This window comes from Atractosteus spatula, chromosome 1 (assembly GCF_055471065.1).
Source record: "Atractosteus spatula isolate fAtrSpa1 chromosome 1, fAtrSpa1.hap1, whole genome shotgun sequence".
Classification (NCBI taxonomy): Eukaryota; Metazoa; Chordata; class Actinopteri; order Semionotiformes; family Lepisosteidae; genus Atractosteus; species Atractosteus spatula.
In genome coordinates this window covers 25083294-25105961 of record NC_142706.1, presented here as the reverse complement: position 1 = coordinate 25105961, position 22668 = coordinate 25083294, and the positions used below count along the sequence as shown (strand labels likewise).

The 22668-nt window shown below is 36.2% G+C and overlaps 1 protein-coding gene across 3 annotated transcripts in view; it reads right to left on the bottom strand.

Moving 5' to 3' along the window:
- The window catches only part of guf1 (GTP binding elongation factor GUF1), a 41863-nt gene extending 24533 nt beyond the window's left edge, over positions 1–17330 (bottom strand). For 2 of the 3 annotated variants that reach the window (XM_088923082.1, XM_088923092.1), the window contains exons 1-10: positions 16947–17330; positions 16623–16734; positions 15665–15813; positions 14166–14246; positions 12574–12651; positions 12087–12170; positions 11541–11605; positions 10215–10418; positions 9409–9548; positions 8191–8314 (exon numbers count right to left, since the gene is read on the bottom strand). In XM_088923082.1, the coding sequence (XP_088779208.1) occupies positions 8191–8314; positions 9409–9548; positions 10215–10418; positions 11541–11605; positions 12087–12170; positions 12574–12651; positions 14166–14246; positions 15665–15813; positions 16623–16734; positions 16947–17141 (1232 nt within the window). In that variant the 5' untranslated portion in view covers positions 17142–17330. The remainder of the gene's footprint in view (positions 1–8190; positions 8315–9408; positions 9549–10214; positions 10419–11540; positions 11606–12086; positions 12171–12573; positions 12652–14165; positions 14247–15664; positions 15814–16622; positions 16735–16946) is intronic. The other variant, XM_088923101.1, reaches the window with a different exon arrangement.
- Positions 17331–22668: the final 5338 nt, after the last annotated feature.

Genomic DNA, 22668 nt, shown 5'->3' with positions numbered 1-22668 from the left:
CAAAATTAAATTATGCATGCAAACCTGTGAACTAGAAAGATAACTAAGATATCCATCCATTATATTCCATAATATCCATGAAATATATGGCGCTAAAATATGTGTGACGCAGTGGTGGCCTGACAGGGTGAGGTGCCCTGGCAGCTGTATGATGCAGTGGTGGCCTGGCACGGTGAGGTGCGCTTGCAGCTATGTGACGCAGTGGTGGCCTGGCACGGTGAGGTGCGCTGGCAGCTGTGTGATGCAGTGGTGGTCGGGTATGTAGAGGTGCACTGGCAGCTGTGTGTTGTGACGCAGTGGTGGCCTGGCACGGTGAGGTGCGCTGGCAGCTGTGTGATGCAGTGGTGGCCTGGCACGGTGAGGTGCGCTGGCAGGTGGGTGATGCAGTGGTGGCCTGGCACCGTGAGGTGCGCTGGCAGCTGTGTGGTGTGATGCAGTGGTGGCCTGGCACGGTGAAGTGCGCTGGCAGCTGTGTGGTGTGACGCAGTGGTGGCCTGGCACGGTGAGGTGCGCTGGCAGCTGTGTGATGCAGTGGTGGCCTGGCACGGTGAGGTGCGCTGGCAGCTGGGTGATGCAGTGGTGGCCTGGCACGGTGAGGTGCGCTGGCAGCTGTGTGGTGTGACGCAGTGGTGGAAATGTTCACCATGTTTCACCATGCTGAAAATGTTTGTACCAGACTTTTTTGAGGCCTGTTTAATTGTGTCTGAAGTCTGATGTTGTAAATTTTATTGTTAAAAAGATCCATGAAAATGTCACTACTAAAGTTAGCTGGTACTGTTGGTATTGTAAGTGGCAAGTAGAGCTCATATTTTAGATTTTGTGTAGTTGCTAGCGTTGAACTGTGTGTTGGATGCACATGAATATATTCATTATATGCCAGCGCACCTCACCGTGCCAGGCCACCACTGCGTCACACCACACAGCTGCCAGCGCACCTCACCGTACCAGGCCACCACTGCGTCACACCACACAGCTGCCAGCGCACTTCACCGTGCCAGGCCACCACTGCGTCACACCACACAGCTGCCAGCGCACTTCACCGTGCCAGGCCACCACTGCGTCACACCACACAGCTGCCAGCGCACCTCACCGTACCAGGCCACCACTGCGTCACACCACACAGCTGCCAGCGCACTTCACTGTGCCAGGCCACCACTGCGTCACACCACACAGCTGCCAGCGCACTTCACCGTGCCAGGCCACCACTGCGTCACACCACACAGCTGCCAGCGCACCTCACGGTGCCAGGCCACCACTGCATCACCCACCTGCCAGCGCACCTCACCGTGCCCGGCCACCACTGCATCACACAGCTGCCAGCGCACTTCACCGTGCCAGGCCACAACTGCGCCACACCACACAGCTGTCAGCGCACCTCACCATGCCAGGCCACCACTGCATCACACAGCTGCCAGCGCACCTCACCGTGCCAGGCCACCACTGCGTCACAACACACAGCTGCCAGTGCACCTCTACATACCCGACCACCACTGCATCACACAGCTGCCAGCGCACCTCACCGTGCCAGGCCACCACTGCATCACCTAGCTGCAAGCGCACCTCACCGTGGCACCTCACCATTTTAATAACAATGAATAGTCACCTAGGCGTTACAATATAAACATTTATATTGATTTAAATAACGTTTTGATTTAAATCGCAAATGCGGGTTTAAATATATGTGTTTTTTGATTCACAATCAGACAAATGCAACATAAATTGATATCTTTGTCTTCTAAGTATCTTAATAAACTTTCAGCATAGCTTTCTCCTCGTTTAGATTTATTTTGGGATCAAACGTGGAAAGATTAGATTGTAATCGTTTTTATTTTTTAAATACATTTTAGAAAAGTGTAATCTATACTAAAAAGCTGTACACCACCTGCTATAAAGATACATATTGTAATACTTTCGGGTTCGGATAGGACAGACACAAGAACTCAGACTTGCGGAGTTAAAGCAAGTTAAAGCCTTGATATTATATATCACCTTTAAAAGTGGCATCTCAAAGCAAAGTAAATACCCAACACTGATTGTACCCATCTGTCATGCTAATAAAGCAGCTTGAATTGAATTGAGAGGGGGGGGGGTATATTTGCTTTGTGTATAAAGTACATTGTGAATGTTTTCACAGCCTTCACTTTGTCGTTTTTATGCCATTTTTTGACCACGCACGAATATTCCTATGTCCGTATCTTCGCAAGGGAATCAGTGCGAATTTTAATACTAATTAAATGACCGCGGGCACTTTCCACCCCCTCTACATTCTCAGAGTAGAACAGACTAACCTTCTAATGAAAGACGGTCCACCCCCCACGGACAGGAAAAGTGCCCACAGGCACTTAAACTTAATATGGTCAGTAACAGTAAACAGTAACATGGTCAGAAGGAGCACGTACAAACGTTTCCGAAATAACCACATGTAAGACTCTGATGCTTAAAATGTTTAGGGAGAAAGTGGAATACTGGTGTGTATTTTTTCTTTAAACTACCAATACCAGCCATATACAGTCTGTAATGTAGGGATTTCTATATGTCTTTATTTAGTGGTTACATTAGTGACAAAGGCTAAACTTTTAGCTTCAGTAACGTGTACATATCTCCCCTTTTTATAAAACGACATGGTTAAAAACTGTTCCAGAGCCACTGTTGTTTCATCAGTGAAAAGTACATCATGAAATGCCTCTCCCTGTTCAATCCACTGGAAAAAAGAAAAGGAGCATAAAGCTTCTGATGGTCATAAACGATATTCATTTAGGAGCAGCATCAGAGGTATGTTTTTAACTGCACTGCATTGGAGAGAATACCATAGTGTGTTTTTTTTTTTTACTCCCTGGCGGAAACTAGCTTCCAGAAGAATCAGTATGGCTCAGAGATTAAATAAAACTTCACTCGCACCAAACAAATGTATATTTCTAAATATCACAACATGATCGAATTTAAGTCATTTTAATAACAATGAATAGTCACCTATGCGTTACAATATAAACATTTATATTGATTTAAATCGCGTTTAAATCACCTTTATTTAAAACCCATAAATAAAGCTGATACTGTTTAGACTTTTAATTATTTAAAACTGTATTAAAGCAGCACGATACACAATGCAACGTAAATTGCTATCTTTGTCTTCTGTGTAATAATGTTCACCTCTCTGTCCAGCAAATTTACAATAGTAATAATAATGAACTTTATTGTATATGGCGCCTTTAAAGGTGGCTCCTCAAAGCGCTTTACAGGTTAAAAACAATACTGTTAGGCTGGGAAAACGATTTTTTTTTAAGAAATACAAAATGAGATATAATGATATGTTCCGGCTTAGACATTAACGAAGAGCATAACGCGTGTACTGTATACACTCCAAGTACAACCCCCCTCTCTGCAGGAGTGCTGGCTGTGACGAATTGAACCGGTTTCACGGGTATTTTCAAAGTAGGAGGCGAGATTTCCAGCGAAAGACACCCCCCCCCCTCAAAAACCCAGTAAGTACAGTACTTACTAGTTAAAGGCTAGGCTCCTCAATGAAATCGCTTTAACATGCTAATGCGTTGGTGTAACAGTCCGGGCGTGGCAAGCTTCTAATTTCAACCCGACTACGGCGAAAGGAACCCTTCTTTCATTAGAAGACAATGAACATATTTTAGCCCTGAATGAATTAATAGCAAACATGGTTTACATAAAAGACATTTTTCCAAGAAAGTTTAGCCTTTGTCACTAATGAAACCACTAAATGAAGACATAAATATAAAAATCTTAAGATTTTTAAAATACATGACTTTGCTAAAATTTATTTGAAAATAAAAACAATTACAACCGCCAGGGGAGGGAGAGAACAGGGGAGGGATGTTGGTTTTGCATAAGGGGCGGGGCTATGGAAATTAGGTCTGTTTGGGAATGTGTAGTTACATGTTCTGGCTGTTTGTGAATTATCGTTGTTGAGTATGGAGTGTTGAGGTATTGATTTTGTGTAATGCTTTATGTTGAAAATTGAGGTGGATTTTGTTTATGATAAATAGGATAAACTGGGATGTGAGGAAGGTTTGGTTTTGCATAAGGGGCGGGATTATGATAATTGGAGGACTTTGCGAGAGTAAAATGGTTTGATATATTTGATTTTGTATTGTGGTTGTTATCTATGTTTTTGGTTGGTATTATGTTTATATGGTTGTTTTTGTTGGTTGGTTGTTATTATGGTTATTAATAATACGATCTATAGTTGAAATCTGAGCCTAAATAAAAAGAAAAATCAAGTGATTAGGTTTATGAGCAATCTAATTACTTATTCGTTTAAAACGCTATATAAAATAAAGTTTATTATTAATTTGCTGGACAGAGCGGTGAACATTATTATCCATAAGACAAAGATAACGATCCTGATCAGTTTAGAAATCTGTGTACGCTGTAAGGTTTTTACTTCTTAAACTTTTAAAATACACGTTTTGAATGGAAAGAAATCCTCTTCCTGGTACAGTATGTATAGCAAACCAGCACGTCTTTTTTCTCCAATCAGAGGGGTGTCAGATGGTGTCAGCCAATCACCATTCTGAAGCCCTACCATAATCTCTGGTATGGGGAGACCCCAGAATTCTGTCCCATAGTTTAGACAGATGATAGATACTTTTATTGATCCCGTGAGGGAAATAAAGTAAATCATTTTCATTTTAGGAAATTATTAAACGCTCGGTTAAAAGCAAAGGAGATTGTCTGTTATAGTGGACATAAAAACAAGAGTTTGCTGGCATTATATCCTGGAAGACACAGACCGGCGCCAGACCGGTAAAATGCCTGATGAACTAGGGATTGGACAGTTTCCAAGTGCTTGTACAATCGATGGAAATGTTCAAATAAATGTGCAAAAGAAATAAACAAAATAATCATTTATTTCTTTATCATATTGGGTAGCTAATGTCCTCTCTTTGCTAGTTAGTGGCTGTGTTTCTGCATTGGGTAGCAACGGGTGACTGTTCTCAGGCGGAAGATGTAAACAGCTTAATGTTCGTGTTAAATAATTTTTTTAAATTAAAATTCATTCTATACAGCAATCGCATATTTGGGTACCGTTTCATAAAACTTTCATGCTTAAAATGTTTAGGGAGAAATGGAAGACTGGTGTGTATTTTTTCTTTAAACTACCAAGACCAGCCATACACAGTACAGTTTACATACATACAGTAATGTTTATGTTCCTAAATTAATATCGTTTATGACCTTCAGATGCGTTATGCTCCTCTTCTTTTTATGCTCAGCTACTAAAATTTCCCTTTAGTGGTAAAATCCATATAAATATTCAAAACTAAGCGGATTAAAATGTGCACAGTAAAGACATTAAATGATTAAATCTTTGCACTACCAACCAATGCACCACGAGTGCCCCTGTCGGACATTTTGGCCAGCCAATCACTTACCGCGGTGCCCTCCGGTGCCCTGCGGTGGCTTGTGGGTAGGTTACTGTACCGCGGGTTTTTACCGCGCATTTTGAATGGCTGCATCTGTACACTGTGACAATGCAAACAGATTGTGTGTATGCAACAGTGTGTTCCTCCTCAGAAATAATAGTCAACTGTGGAAACTATAAAAAGTATAGATCACCAACAAATATTTTATGAATTAATGCGAATTGATTATTATAAAAATCTAATGTTTTAGATGCTCACACTACTAGGTACTTAGAGAAGATGTTTTGCAAAGACTGGTTTCAAATCATGCTGAAAGCATCAGTAAGTACTAGCAACACTACTGTAGCTAGCTGCATATATACACCATAGTAGGAGAAGGGGCAGTGGTATGGAGGCAAGTATTGCTGCTTCACAGCTCAGGGTTCCCGAGTTCAATTTTGTTCAGAGGCACTATACTATTATTCATTTATATGGATAGTGTACAGTTCCAAGAGCAATAAAAGAATGAAGCTTAAGCAAAGACAAGATCAAATTATAAGTTTTAAGATACATATCACATGAACTAAGTAGATTCACAATGTGTTTAAGACCAACTTTGAATGCTAATTTATTTTTACAAAATATAATATTTATCATATGGAAGAAAATGTGTCCCAGAAACTGCCAGAGAACAGGTTATGAAATAAAGGAGACTTGCAGTGAATAAGGGAGAGTTGACAGGTATGCAATTCTAATGCCTTGAATCAGATTTACAGAAAAATAAACCTGGTTGCACCAAATGCCAAACAGGAGAAGGAGAATATGGCAGCTTTTTGAAATGTATTTATACCAGCCACATACAGCTTTGCTGTTCTGATGAGATTTTGTGGTCAACTGAAGCTTAATACAGTGATACGATGGATCTCAAAGCTCAATACAGAAACATACAAAGGAAGTGAAAACAAATATAAGTGACTTTCACAGAATACTAGTGAGGAGCGACTTCTACTGTGTTGATATACAGTGCTTATAGAAAGTCTATACACCCTTTCCAAAGTAACACATTCTATGGCCTTACAGACTGAAATCAAGACACATAAAATCTGAAGTTATTTTACCTCTATTTACACATTTTAACAGACAACCTCCAAGAGAAAAACCAAATACTTAAACATTCTAAAGTATACACACCCCTTAGTAATGGCACATTTAAATTATCTGTGGTGTAACCAAGTCCTACAGGCTTTTATGGCCAAGACTAGGGAAAGTGTGCATGTGATAACAATATACCAAACACTCAAATGATCTGGCCTGAATGGCAGGAGGGCAAGAAAGAAGCTATTACTGAAAATACATCAACACAGCATTAAAGTGATGCCGCAAAGTGATGTCAGCAAAATGTTTTGTGATCTGGCAAAACTAAAATGGATTTTTTTCCTAAATGCAAATTATGTTTGGCACCTCACCCAAAGAACACCATCCCTACTGTGAAGAATGGTAAGAGAAGCATCAAGTTACTGGGATTTTTCTCATTGGCAGGGACTGGGGCACTTGTAAGGATAGACGGAAAAATGAATGGAGCAAAGTACTGAAAAGCCCTTGAGGAAAACCTTCCCTTTCTATATGCAGTTATAAAAAAGTATAAATTAACACATAAAAAATCTTTAAATGTCTAACAATCTGAGACAATTTATTTTCATATTTTCATTTGCTACACTTCAATTGGATCACCACAGGGCTGTGTCTTGTCACCTCTGCTGTACATTTTGTACACCAATGATTGCATAAGCAAACATTAGACATCAGATAGACATCTCATTAAGGTTTGCTGATGACACAGCCCTGGTCAGTTAATTAAAGGACACAGAATACCATCATGGACCCATTCTAAATGATTTTACTAACTAGTGCAACAAGTTCTCCCTAAAGTTAAATGTTTCAAAAACAAAGGAACTGGTTGATTTTAGGAAAATACCCCCTCAACCCACTACAATTGATGTTCAGCCTGTTGAAATCGTCAATGACTATAAGTACTTGGGACTGGTCATTGACAAAAACCTATAATAGGACAAATGTTGTGACACTATAAAAAAGGCCAACAGAGACTCTTCTTTCTTAGAAAACATAGGTACTTTAAGGTAGATAAAACTATCCTTACACTCTTCTACAAATCATTCATTGCAACTGTCTTAATATACTGCTTCACTTGTTGGTTTGGCAACATAAGTACCGGTAATTGTAATAGGCTGGGTAAATTAGTGAATATAAGTGGCAAAATAATTGGGAATAATCAAATCAATTTATGCATCCTTTACAAACAGAGGGTGACTAAGAAAGCCAAAAGCATCGGGGAGTGTGTATCTCACCCCCTCCACTGTGAATTCACACTTCTCCCATCTGGGAGACGCCTCTGTGCCCCCAGGTGTAAAACCAGCAGACTCAGGAAATCTTTCATTCCCACTACAATTACACTCTTAAACAATGCTAAGTAACTACCTTGTCTCTTGTGTTTCTCCTGTAACACTTCTGTATTCTCTTCCCTTTTGATAACATGCATTGACATTGTGTTGTTTTTGAGTGTGCCGTAAAACAAATTTCCCCTAGGGGACAATACAATTTGAATTGAAATCTGAGAACATAACACATCTGCAGTTAAAAATGACAGAAGGCCATTTGGTCAAACATAAACCTGTTATAAAAGCAATGCACTATTTGCTGACAGAAGGACTCTGTTATAATCTTAACAGGTGATTTATACACTGGGAATATCAAAGCAGTGTTAAAATGAAACACATGTGTCTTTTCCAAACCTCACCTCCAGCCAGCCCCTAAGGCTGGACTGCTGTCCCTGTGCACAGTCACACTAGAGTCATTCAATGTCAGCTTCTCCACTGCACTCCTTAGACTGCTGTACTCCGATTGGTCTACTGGATACATCCCTGTAAAGACCAACCTCATATTAAAAGTACGTATTCAGGAGAAATCAATATTTTTTTTCTCATACACTCGATTACTACATGTTGCCTTTTACTAAACATATACTGAGAATGCATAGCATACTGTACAGGAAATATGACGACTCTCAATAGCTTATTGAGGCTTATTAGAAGAGATATCTTTAAGCACAGTAACTTGACAAAACTTAAAATTAAAATTTAAATTTAATAATCGAAAAAAGAGACCATTACGGGCCTTCAAAAATGTGATACAGCCAAATCTAGAATGAACAACCTCTACAATAAAATCTCACATAGAAATTAAAAGTAAGCCTGTTATATAAAATCCAGATAAAAAACAGTGGATGCAGAGCTTAGCTTTTAGTTCTTGTGTACTTCTATTTAAATGTCCTACAATGTAGAGTGAAGAAAACATTAAGTTCCAATAGCAAATCAGTAGGTCAGCTAAACATTTTCCTTTTTCGTATCTGTATCACAGATAACAGTTAAAGACTAATTTGTATCTGATTAAAGACACAGAGTGTCTCCATACTAATGAAACTGCTTTAGTCTGTTTTGCACTTCATTCTAATATAGTGTTTTCAGTTATAGAAATATAGTTCCAAAACAAATTCACTTACAATGACGGATAACACACCAAATTTAATATAATATCATTATACATTTTATTGGGATATTACATCTGCAGCATTTTCCTGCATAATCACAACTAAAAATACTACCACTTAATATAGGATTGTTTTATTTTCTGAATGAGTGCTCTTCAGTTCCCTTAGAAATAATACTGCAAAGTTTTTTACATAAAATGGATTAATAACCAATTCATAACAGCTTTACAACACTCAAGAATGGGTCGCAGTAGAACTAAGTTCCCATATATCATTGCTTAATGTAATTATAGACGTAACATATACTGATATGATTAATTAGTCGTGGGATTCAAATAGAATTTGAACTGCCAAATACTGTAAATAAATATTGACATCTACTAAACAAATTGGTATAAATATTGTTTTATGAAAAATCACAATATTTCGTAATATTTATAAATATATAAAAAAGGTCTTTATTATTACCAGCAAAAACCATTGGCTTAGCAGATCTGAATCCTGGCATGGGCTCAACTGGATGTTTCTGTAAGAAAAGTGTGTCTCCAATCTGCGCCTCCTTAACTTCTTTCATCCCAGCTATGATATACCCCACCTGTCCTGCATACCTGAATAATAATAATAATAATAATAATAATAATAATAAAGCATTTTTCTTTGTAGGATTCATTATTTACTTAAAATATTCAGTTTCTAAGATGTGTGAAGAAAGAAGTGCTTAAAATTTCAAACAGAACCACAAACTGTAAAAAGACAAGTTCTTTGTGTATGTAGATAAATCTACTGATCAGTACATAATTTCTGTACGTATCCCTTTAAAAATAAATTATTTCATGTCATCCATCCTAATTACCAGCAACTTAATATTTCTGAATTATTTGACATTTGTACATTTCAAAGGCACCTGTGTGTCTCCTGTTAAGGATCCCTTTCTGTGCTCTGACATCAGTTGTCTTGGACTAAGCTACATAAGCACACAATTGTCTGGGCTGTAGTCAGCCAGGGTATTCACAGAGATGCTTACATCTCACAGATGTCTCTGAGGTTGCTTTGGAGAAAAATGTTCAGAATTCACACCCCTCTTGGGTTGGAACAAGAGTCATAAAGAGTAAGCTGAATAAACTATTCAAAGGGTAGAAGATATTTTAATATTAAAGCAGTAGGATATCATTCTACTTTTTAGCACAGAATTGACCTTTACTTGTTCCACTGTTGAACGACTATCCAAAATCACAAAGACTTCAAATATCAAAGCAAAAATAGATATTCCTTACAAGTTCTCTGTTGGATGTTCTTCAGGCCTGAGGATTCCAATTTCATTGACTTCATATGTTTTTCCCATGTGTGCAGAGACTATTCTGTCTCCTTTATGAACCTGTCCTCCAAACAGGGCAATATTGGCAATGACTCCTCTATATTGGTCAAAAGTAGAATCAAATACCAGCGCTTTAAATGGGTCCTCTACATTAACATTTGGCCTTCAAAAGAAAAAAAAAGAAGAAAGTTTTCTGATATCTGAACATCAAAATATATACAGGTTAATAAAGGTTTCACATTTTTAATGCAGTAACTATAAAGAAACACTGCACAAAGACAGATTTAGTCAATAATACTTTTAGAAAAAATGACTGGGCACACCTAGACATGTAAAATCAAATAGAATATATTCAGTACACTGTTCAACTGTTATACAGAGTTGTTATACTCTGTTATACAGAATTGTGCAGAGACTGGGGACAATACTGTTGCTTCTTCATCGTCTTTCTCTGGATTACGTTTAAATTTACATCTAAGAACAGAAAAATGCCTCCTCTTAAAAATGTATTACATAAATATACAAATTATCCTTTCTGATATAAACTGTAAAACTGGGGATGATGTGTATGGTTAATAAATCATACAATATTACATATTCATATCGATACTTAAAAATATTTGAGAAGACAGCTTTACAAGCTTGCAATAAGTAATATACTAAAGCTTTCACTGTAAAAAGAGGGCATAGGAGGCTGATCTCACACCTAGGCTTTACTAAGACTGCAGAATATTAGTACAAGTCAGTCATACTTCTGTTACTGTTTGAGAGTTTTGTGAACATAATAGTGTTAAATCATAATGATATTTAGAAAAAGTGGTATTGAATAGATAGTGAACATGGGTTTAAAAAACAAAAAGTTAATGATTTTGAGTTGCTGAATGCACAATTGCATATGTACATGAAATGGGTCTTCAATTTTCACATAACTACTACATAAAGAATTAACAAAAAGAAAACAGTTTTTACAAAAAGTGTGGAATTCAAATCAAGGTACACTCAAGCTTTATAACATATTATAGAAAAAATATTATGTGAAGAATTAATTATACTGTTCTTTCCATATAAGATTCTGTGCAATGTATGGTATGGTACTTTAAAGATATTTTTTAACATAAATATCTTGAAATAAAGTAAAAATGCCCGGTCTGTTAAAGACAATACTCTATTTTAAATTAGAAAATGTGAAAAGTCTTTTAATCAAATCTTACATTTAGCACCACCGGTAATCCTATCAATTATTCCACTACAGTATGTGGATGCCCTGAAATCACCAAAAACTTACGGTGGGATTCTCCTGACTACTTCCTGGAGAACTTTATCAACATTAGTTCCCATTTTAGCAGATATCTGAAATCAGAATATGTTGTTTTAGTTAATAGGAATTGATAATTTCTTAAATTCAACCTTTAATACAAAAAGTTTAAAATGTCATGAAGTAACATTGGTATCATTTGTCACAAATGCAGTTAGAAGTCAGTTAGAAGTAAGCCAGCCTTTTCCTCATATTGTTCAGGTTAGTATGACATAACATTGGGACACAAGGAACAATGACATGCCATCACCGAAGAACTACAATATTTTCCCTAAAGAGCTGCTTTATGCACATTATTAAAAGCAATAAATGAAATAATACAAATTAGCACTGTAACAAGGAATTAAGTGAAATGATTTGTCAGTCTGTAAAAATGCATTACTTCATTCATTAACATGAGTAGAAAGATCTTAAAATGAAAAGGAAAATTTCAGTATGTCACAAAAAATTAAAAAAACTTAAAAGTAAAACTAAAAAAATTACTGAGTTCAATGAAAGCAAACTTTTACCATTTACCTTAATACATTCTTCTTTTGGAATATCAAATACCTTTTCAATCTGTTTTTCAACCCTTTCAGGGTCTGCATTTTTCAAATCAATCTAAAATAAACATAAGAGATGTATGAATTTCTGCAGTAATTATATAACCCATTTATGATATTTTATGTCTTTTAACTTTAAATTTAGATTTAGACTTCATCTAAACATTGCCATCTATAATTTGAGTGCTAAGAATGGGTAAAAAAAAGATTAACATTAGGAAGAAGGCTCTTCATAATTTGAAATCAATCAATGGTCATGTTGGCAAACTGAAATTTGCAGATTAAACTTTTACTGAAACTAGGAGAGGAACCATTTTCTACTGCTAGGCTTCTAAAATACTGTCATATGTATTTACTATTTTAAAATATAATATGTTTAACGTAACCCTATAAACAAAAAATACTAATGTAAGAGTATAAATAAAAAAGTGAATTTATAACACCTATGAACTTTTTTTTACCTTGTTTATAACTGGAATAATTGTTAGTTGTGCCTCAAAAGCCAGAAAGAAGTTTGCAATTGTCTGTGCCTGAATTCCCTTAAAAACAACAGGATAAAAAAAAGATTTTCACTCAAAATTCATGGTCACACATAGGTTAAGCATCTCAATTAGGTGAGCATCTTCATCAACAAAAAATTAAGCAATATGAAAATTATAGTTGTTCATAATGAATAAAGCTAGATGTATTTGCAACATGAAAATATAATATCTATTTCTGTCAGATGCTCAGCTTTTCTGACTGTAACGATCAGAAATGCAAGAGACTGTAAAAATTTCTGAGACTTGAAGGAACCTTTGCCTGTTATGAGTTAACAACTGAACCCTGAAGAACTTCTTAAGGCTGATCTAACTGGCTACCTCTCTGACCTTGTTTGCACTTTATATGGTAACAAACTGTTACTATCCAATCATAATTGTATGTTTCTGCCTGAAAATTGTACTCATCTTCAAAAATAAAAGCCTGTTTTTGTCCATAGAAAAGTGAGCAAGAGGCTGCAACTCCATCCGTCTTTCTTTCTTTCTTTACTGCAATAAATAAATCACCAGCTTGATTTACTAGTCGAGTGTCTTACAGTCTTACAGAGTCTTACAGACTCTTGAAAATGTCTGTGGATACACAGGTGCTAAGTTGAGACTAATTAAGTACAATGTCATCATTTTATTACTTAATGAGAGCTCCATCAATGTAAAGTTAAATAATTGTGTGTTTCACTGAAGGTTGTTTACACTTCCATTAAACACTTTTTATGGAAGTGTTTTTGGAATATTTTATGGAATACCATAAAACTTTGACTGCCTATCTTATTATTGGATTTAAAAGCAATAACACAAAGAGAGTAATTAATTAAGTGCATAAACCAACTGATACATTTTAAGTACAACAGGAGAGAAAAGGTAAGAATGTTTTAGAGATTTGTTTCTTGTAATTTTATATTTCTTGTATTTTATATTGAATGATAACAAAGAGAAGGGTGGTACAGTGGTTTGTGTTGCTGCCTCACAGCTGTGTGTCCCTCGGTTCAATTTCTGGTGTGCTACCTGTGTGATGTTTGCATGTTCTCCCCATGTTGGCTTGAGTTTTCTGCATGTACTCCGGTTTCTTCCCACAGTCCAAAACTGGTAGGTTAACTGGCTTCTGGTGTGAGTGTGTGCATGTTTGTTTCTTTGTGATCCCAGCAACAGACTGATATCTCATCCAGGGTGTATCCTGCCATGTGCCCAATGCTTCTTGAGGATCTGGGCCACTGTGACACTGAATTTGATAAGTGGTTATTGAAAGTGATGTGATGTGACAAAGAGAAAAACGTTTTTTGTAATGTAGTTATCAAACTCGTCTAACACGCAAAAGGTGCTTGGTTTAAAAAACAAGCAGGACGGCAAGGTGGTTTTTGTGTATGTGTGCCTAGAGATGTACTGCTGGCCCATCCATGGTGAATCCCACTTTGAACCCGGTGCCTCCCAGGATAGCCTCCAAGCCACCATGACCTTGAAGCGGTTATTGAAACTGACATGAATTGAAGAAGAAAAGAGAAGAACAAAACAAATTTTACCTGATTAGCATCAACTACTAGAAGCACGCCCTGACAAGCTGAAATTGACCTTGAAACCTCATAGCTAAAGTCAACATGGCCCTAAAAGAATGAAAAAAATAATAATAACAAGTGATTAACATTGGACTATCCAAACAGTACTGAATATATATCTCTGTATGTTTTTTGTAAGTTAAAGGGCATGCTTCTCATACTGCAAAGTTAATGGTTTCAAAATTACTTACATGTAAATACAATACCTAACTCAATAAGATGAAAAAAATAATAAACAGACTTTAGATCTTATTGTAATACGCATGACTGTTATCTATATAATTAACAGTATGATTGTTCACCCTATCACAACAAAAAACATACGTGGCAAACAAATTGTCAGCAAATGTCTTAGCTTCAGAAATAACAGAATAAACTTGATACTACATAAATTTGGTTATTTTTTATTATTTATTATTGACTTATTATTGACTCTTTTGAATTGCAAATCAGATGATTCAGCCATGGGAAGAAGCTTGTATTCTGTTTTATGCTATCATCACATAGTATGATTTGTTTAGAAGAAATAACCTGCATTTATTTCTTCCAAACAAGCCAACACTCCTCTAACTCTCCATAATGACAGACCCCCTCTCATATTTAGCGTTATCAATACTAAGAGACACTTATAAACATAAAAGAGCAGCCATTTTCTATTTTAAAAAAAAGGACTCCACATACTTCACTACTACCCAATTTCCTTCTAAAGAACTCTTTCTCCCTTTCACTCACTTCTTGTCCCTTCTCTAGGGTCTCCAGTAATGAACTGGTTCCCAACTTCAGGTACCAAATCACATGGGGTCCTTCCTCCTTTTATCCCCATTCCACCATACGCTTTACCAGGAAGCTCCGTATCAACACTCATTACTTACTCCTGTCCTGATGAAGAATGGAACTCTACAGGAGTCACCAGGCTACTGTAGAGTTCTTCCAGTTGTCTTCTAGTCCTTACACCTAATTAAGCTTTCATCTTTAATTAATTAACCTATTACCTAACAATAATCATTTCCTACCCTCTTCAGAGGGGTGAAGAGTTAAAAAAACTTTACTAAACCAAACAATTAGAAGTCTCTTAACACAAGGAAACAACTTTACCACACCAAAAAGAAAACCTACAATTAACTATCCAGAATAATCTCAATCTGCTATTAATTACAACCACTTTTTACCCTTCAATCACACCCACTTTCAGCCAGCCTGACCATAATTACAGACAAATACACATGTCTAGTATTTCTATACAGGACACTAAGTATGTTGGGATGTTATTTGCCGAATTGATACCTGAAACACCTGTGTGGAAACCCTTTTTCAAAATATTGGTATCCATCTTTTACCCAGATATGTCCATTTTTGTGCTCTCTACCTGTATGATGCAATTAAATTAAAAATATGATTAAATAATTGCTAGGTTTTTAAAAGTGTACCAACAAATTTAGACCAAAAACTTTACATTTATTACTTACCGGTGTATCTATAAGATTGAGTAAATAAGTCTGTCCTTCATGTGTATAAAACAAGGAGGCAGTCTGTGCTTTCACAGTGATTCCTCTCTCGCGCTCCACCTGTAGTTTATCCAGGACTTGCTTATTGCATTCAGTTTTGGAAATCGCTCCTACAAAACAAATGTATTAGTGAATATGAGGAAGCTGCAGATACCAATTTACTGTATGCAAAATTATCTGGATTGGTTATTAAACCTCTATTTTCAAACAATAATGTTTCTCAAGATTACTAAGTGTATACAAAAACATACATATACTAATGTTCCAGATGTGTCCAGGCAAACAAATCATAAGCACCGAATTTAATGAAGCTTTAGAATGTGCCTTTTAAAAAGACACTTTAAATTATTAAAAGATTAATAATTAATGGTAAGTTTAACTAGAAGAAATGCACTCATGACCACTTATAAGACCATGATAGGAAAAGCATATAGTTTGTGTATAAGATTTTGGTATATAAAATCCTGCATAAGTAGGAACCATCTAATTTTCCCACAGTATTTCAATGCCTGCAAGACAAGTCTTTGTATATATGAGCTCTATATGATGACAAATCCCATGTTACCAGATTTGAATGCGTGTATGTTCCATTTTCTGCTGGATTCAGTGGTATAGGTGTATCATGTCTATACTGAGACTTCTCATTTTTAACATTATAGGTTATCTTTAATATTACATAGGTATCTAAAACTGTACTATTTAGATTTGAACATGCTCTGTTCAAAGGTAAAAGCGGTAAAAATGTAATACTTTAATCAGCAGTGCAACCAAATGAATCCTGTTTTTATTATTTTTACTTTATTAGTATTCTGCCTACTTTATTTGCACTTTTTTCTATGATTGTTTCAATCCAGTTAAAAAATGAAAACAGCATGTGGTGTTCGAATACTTGTTCTAATCTACAGTTTATTTACTGTACCTGTTAATTCAAGTAGCCTGTCTGCAAGGGTGCTTTTTCCGTGATCGATATGGGCAATAATGCTGAAATTTCTGACGTTTTCCACGGGATATTTCGACATGTCGATATTGACCTAAAAGCAAAACACATTCCCTCAAATTAAATTATTTAATACTTTATTGTTAAGAAAAGACTTACTTCATCACTTGATTTAATCCTCTCTAAAATTCAATAGCACCTGCGATTTTAACATAAATCGTTACAATGCTACTAATAAGGCAACAACGATTTTTTTACATAATGATATCATGTACGTTTTTTTAAGATTTGATGTTCAAATACTACCTTTTCTGACTGAGAACTGAAGTCTTTCGAGCAGTAAATATTGAAAAATGAAACATTTTTCATCCATCGGTGTCTAACGACAGTATATGTGCTGTAGCCTTGTTTTCTTTGTATTACTTTGAAGGTTCTGAAATCCAGGAATTGACGAACAGAATGAAGTACACATACTTTAAGGTTATTTATAGACATTTGCATATTGCAAAAACTTTTAAACGTAAGCGCACAAATACCACTTCTTGTCAAATATTTCAAAAAGAGATTTAGGTTTAATTTCAGCCTATCAGGACCAATATAAAATCAGCTAAAACATTTCCGCACTAGTATTTTATGTCTTCATGCTAACTAGGATAACACGAGAATCAACGGGCGCAGACATTTTGAGGTGAAAGGTTATTCTTGTAAAAAGGTAAACAAACGTACATTATTAAAACATGTAATATTTTAAATGGAAACCAAATATTATTTAAGATGAATAACGTATTTGTCACGTTAAAGTGAATAATTGTTCTAAAAAACAATGGGCTACAGGAACACCATGCATCATGGGAAATATAGTTTTATCGTGGAACGACCAAAAAAGGCAACTGTAATATCTTTATCTTGGTAAACTACCAAGACGTTATAGACTCATTTGTAAAAAAAAAACTTAATAAACAGACTTCGAAAAAAAAAGAAATAAGGCTTGCTTTGCGCTATTGCAAATTAACAGCAAGTTCAACTGTAAACAGAAATACATACAGTATATAGGCAAACACATCTCTTTTTTGGAGTCTAAATTAAGTCTCAAATCTCAAAGTGTAAGTATCTTGACTGCTGTTGTAATCTAATAATAATCAGAAGCTTAATTCAGTAATTAACAGAAGTTGTTCAGATTATCAAAATGGTTTTTAATGAAACAATTTTTAAACTGCTTTACAGATTCTAGTTTTTCTACTTTAGGTAGAACAAAGTAGTACTCTAGTCAGAACGTCAGAAAAGTTTTACGAAATACTTAAAGTACTATACTTAAAATACTTAAATGCTGTTTAATCATTGTTTTTAGTCAATAAATCTAAATTCAATCAGATTTTAGGCATTACAAAATAATACTTGCATGCACTCTACTGCAAGGGACGTATTGTCACAGAGTGAAAAGAATAAGTATTGGGCACCAAGTGTGGAGGGCTGTATGGATGTTAACTAAAATGATATGCCCATAACAGTCTTGTGTTGATGCAGTTTCAACACAGTATAGTGACGGGGATACTATAGTGTAAAATGACGGGCTTGTCATGACCTCTATGACAGGCTTGTAGAAATGAAGAGCACGTTCAGCAATAGAATGATTCATCCATGGTGTGACAGGGAGCGCTACCGGAGGTCATTCTTGCCTTGTGCCATTAGACTGTACAACGCATCCACCTTGCGTCTGTGCAGAGGCAACATTGACAGTGACCTGTTTCTGGACTGAACACATCTACACATCTACTGCTACATCTGTTCTTTTTCTTTTCCCGTTTACAACCGTTTTTTTGTGCAATATATGCCATGGACCTGTGCAATACATTTATATTTATATTTATATTTATATCTATATTTACATCTATATTTATATTCATATGTGCAATACGATTTTTCTGCGTACTGTTCTGTTCAAGTTTGTTCTTTGTGTGTCCTGGACTGTGAGTAACTCTTTTAGTGCACCCCTCACTGTACTGATTGTATTGTATTATTATTATTATTATTATTATTATTATTATTATTATTATTATTATTGTTGTATCATTCGTTACACTGTGGCTGTGTTGTCTGTGTTAAGCTGCTGTTGCACTGCAATTTCCCTCATGGGATCAATAAAGTATCTATCTAAAAAGGCCCCATCCTTCGGATGAGATGTAAAACTGAGGTCTTGAATCTGTGCTGTCATTAAAAATCCAAGGGCATTTCTCATAGGGGTGTTACCCTGGCATCCTGGCCAAATTTCCCCTTGACATTTTTCATTCATGGCCTCCTAATAATTTCCATCTATGAATTGGAATCCAGTGTTCTCCTCCCCACTCATACTGTAGTTGATGTGTGGTTAGCGTACTGGCGCACTATGGCTGCTGTTACGTCATACAGGTGGATGCTGCACATTGGTGGTGGAGAGGAGTCCTCATTACCTGTAAAGTGCTTTGAGTGGAGTGTCCAGAAAATCGCTATATATTTTAGAAATTATTATTAACAATGCATCATCACACCTTTGTCATTGGAAGCCTGTGTTTAGAACGCTTAAAAAGCCTTAGCTTGGACATAACAAAAGAAAATCCTCTTTGGAGAAAGCAAAGTTAGTGGAACAAACTGCAGCAGTGGGACCTGGGAAGACTCGCCCCAGACACCAGGGACTGGGAGCAACAGAGAAAGAGCACTCCCCTCTACCAAAACTGGAATTTGTGACAATCAGGATAGCAGAGGGAAAACACCAGGGACACATTGTTCAGTACACAACTGCTGGACCTCATACTTTTGGACTACTCCATGAGTAAGCCTTGTCTTGTAATTTGTGTATTATGTTAGTAGTCATAAGAAGCCTGTGATACAGGGAATTCTCCTTTGTAAAAGGAAGACTGCTGAAATAAATGGGATGATGCATATGATAACTGTCTTGTCTGGTCTCTGGATGCACTGATGATTCTGGGAGATGAAGAGAACCTGTGGTACGTAAGTAAGGGGCCTTTATTATTGCTAGGTGGCATAGTCAGGTACAAAGCAGGAATAATTCTTGTTCACACAGAAGAATTGCATTTAAAAAAAATAATATTGGACATCATTTGAACATTTTGGTGAGTGCAGCGCTTCTGTGAGGTGGCATTACAATACCCCCAAAGCTAAACACCCTTGCAGGTGGAACACTTGTTGCAGGAATGCCAAGCCCCTTTTAAATAACCGAGGGAAAGTTGAAATAACTGAGGGAAAACCTGGTGCTGTAGCCAAAACTCTAACCATCCATTAGAACCATCTAGACCATTATCATCACAAAACTGAAGCTATTTTAGAAGTTTTGCTCGAAGATTAAGCTTTGCATAACCTTTGCTTCCCTTTCATTGAACTATGCTGCAAACAGATTTTTGACCTTCTGAGTTAGTTGCTCATCTTCATACTAATTAATGTTGCTGTTCTTCTCAAGATTGGGCTTCATCCCATCAAATTCTTCAGTTGTTATGAATTCCACACACATCTCTGTCCCATCCCGCATTCCCAAGCGCACCTTGTTTAACAAACACTCACGCCGCAAATAATAAAATAACCTATCACCGTTTACTCCCGTCACTATGTTAGTTCCCCTCTTTCCTCACTTCCCCACTCTCTATTGCAGATTCTCCTAGAGCTGCCAAGTGTGCGTTATATCATTCCTAGTTTACTTTCGGTTTTGAATCTTCTAGTCTGCCTCTCGTTTTCGACTTTGCCTTGCGTTTTGGGTTGTTGCCCTCTGGTTGTCTTTCTCGTTTCCCGACCTCTTTGCTTATACTTTTTGCTTAGTGATTTGGATTGGTGTTCTCTCTCTCGCTCTCTCTCTCTCTCCTGAGTCCTGCACAGGATCCATACCTCCTACCTGCCCATTGTTACAGCAATCTGTTGATCTGAAGCAAATGCAATACAATATAATTCAGTTCTGAATTGAAATACACGCCAATATCTGTTTTAAAGTGAGCAGTGGAATTAGTTTATTCTATTATTATAATATCAATTAGTTATAACTATAGATGGATTTTTGGAACATAATTTCAAGTACATATTCACACCTGATTCACCATCATTTTACAACTCTAGTACTAATTATTCTAATATTGTAATACTAAACCTTTTCTTTGCATCATTAAATGGAGGCATGGGACAGAGGTGAAGTTTAACTATTTTCTCTTGTAATGGCTCACACCTAACTACAGTTGGCAATTCTAACACTTAAAAACTAAAAAAATGAACATTTGCACGTATGTACCTACAAGCACACACCAAAATAACAAAGAACAGCATGAAACACTGCAATAAAGTGTTTAAACTGCAAGTGCTACAAAGGCTCAAAGTTTGATATTCACTTGATTTTTATTTTTTGGAATTTCAACAACATTTTAACAGAACCACCTAGAGATGTCTTACATATTGCATTTTGATTAGAGTGGTTTGTCGTTTTTTTTACAACCTTTACTTTATAATTTATATGCCTATTTATTTTTCAGACATAATATTTCAAATATCAAACACATTGGGAGGAAACACACAGTCATTGACCCAGTACTGTTTTTAAGATCACAATCTGAAAAATTTCACAACTTTTATTTAAACAATATCTATCACCTAATTGCATTTTTAGAAACCTTACTTTTTGTGTATGAACAATTACAGATGGGCTAGAATATGATGGAACAGCCATGTACATGAGTTCAAACTGAGAGAATTACTGTTCAATAGATACTGTTTCAAATAGGGTTACGGACATAGTGAAAATCAGGAATGACCAAGCGGATTAATCAATAATTAAAATAAATAATCATAATCCCAACTTGTAAATAATTGTAAATAATTTTGCCAGGAATGTACCTGGATGGTTGTCATAATTGGAGGCTCTGATTTCTTTGTTCTCTGGTACAGTTTTGGTGAAAAGAGTAATATGTCCAGCACACTGGGTTAAACAAATATGTATTATTAATGACAAGACTAATAATAATTCACTAAACATCATGCAACATAAATATACAACACACAACACACAAGTTGGGCAACACACAAGTACACACTTACAAACAAGGCATTCCAAGGCATTCCAGAGGCCTACAGTATGTGCTGACCATTTACAAAAACCCCATAGTCCTACCAAGTACTCAACTCTTACAGTATGTATCACCTAGAAAAGCCAAAATAAGGTAAAGCTGGATTCTAAATAACATGATATGACATAGTTATTTTTTTCTTTTTGTAAAGCCAGAGAGTAAACTCAATTCTCAACATAGGGAGATAGGTTCCCATTCATTTTGTAGTGTAGGTTCCCATATGTAGTGTAGGGAACCTATCTGCCTATTCTGAGAATAGAGAGGCCATTTGCAATGGAGGGATTCTTTACAAAGGAAATTAGAGTTTTAGAATGGTAAGCTCTCTTAACAAGGCTCAAATATTTGACTCAAATTTCCTCTTGCTTTCTCTTTCAACCTGCTTCTTTTATGCTGTGTTCCTGGACACCTAATCATTAACCTAGACTTTATTAAGGTAAACTATTCCTTTGATCAATGTATCTCACATCCAGCACAACTAAGTAAACATGATAGCTCTTTCCTTTTGAAGCTCTGAGAACTTCAAATGTGTACCATAGGCAGGTGTTAACCATTATATCTATATTCTTAAAGACACTTCAACAGTCACTTACAATAGTTGTAACTTCTGCTTATTACCATATAAAGCAACATACATTACATTTAAAAAAAAGTTTACAATTATGCATCTTTTTGCGAGTACTAGGTTAAAACTTTCTTTAATTTCTGAAACTAATTTTTTATTCTCAGATAAGGATCAATGAAAATGTTACAGTATACTTTTGACAAGACTAATGATATTCTTTACTAAATACTGTAGCTTTTTAACTAGACTGCCCATGATGTTTAAACCAAGAGTTTTTGCAAAGTACACAATGAATGTACCCTTTGACTGTTCATAACTTTGCTTTGATTTGTGAAACTTTCATTTTTATGATTTTTGAATATGGCACTATTAG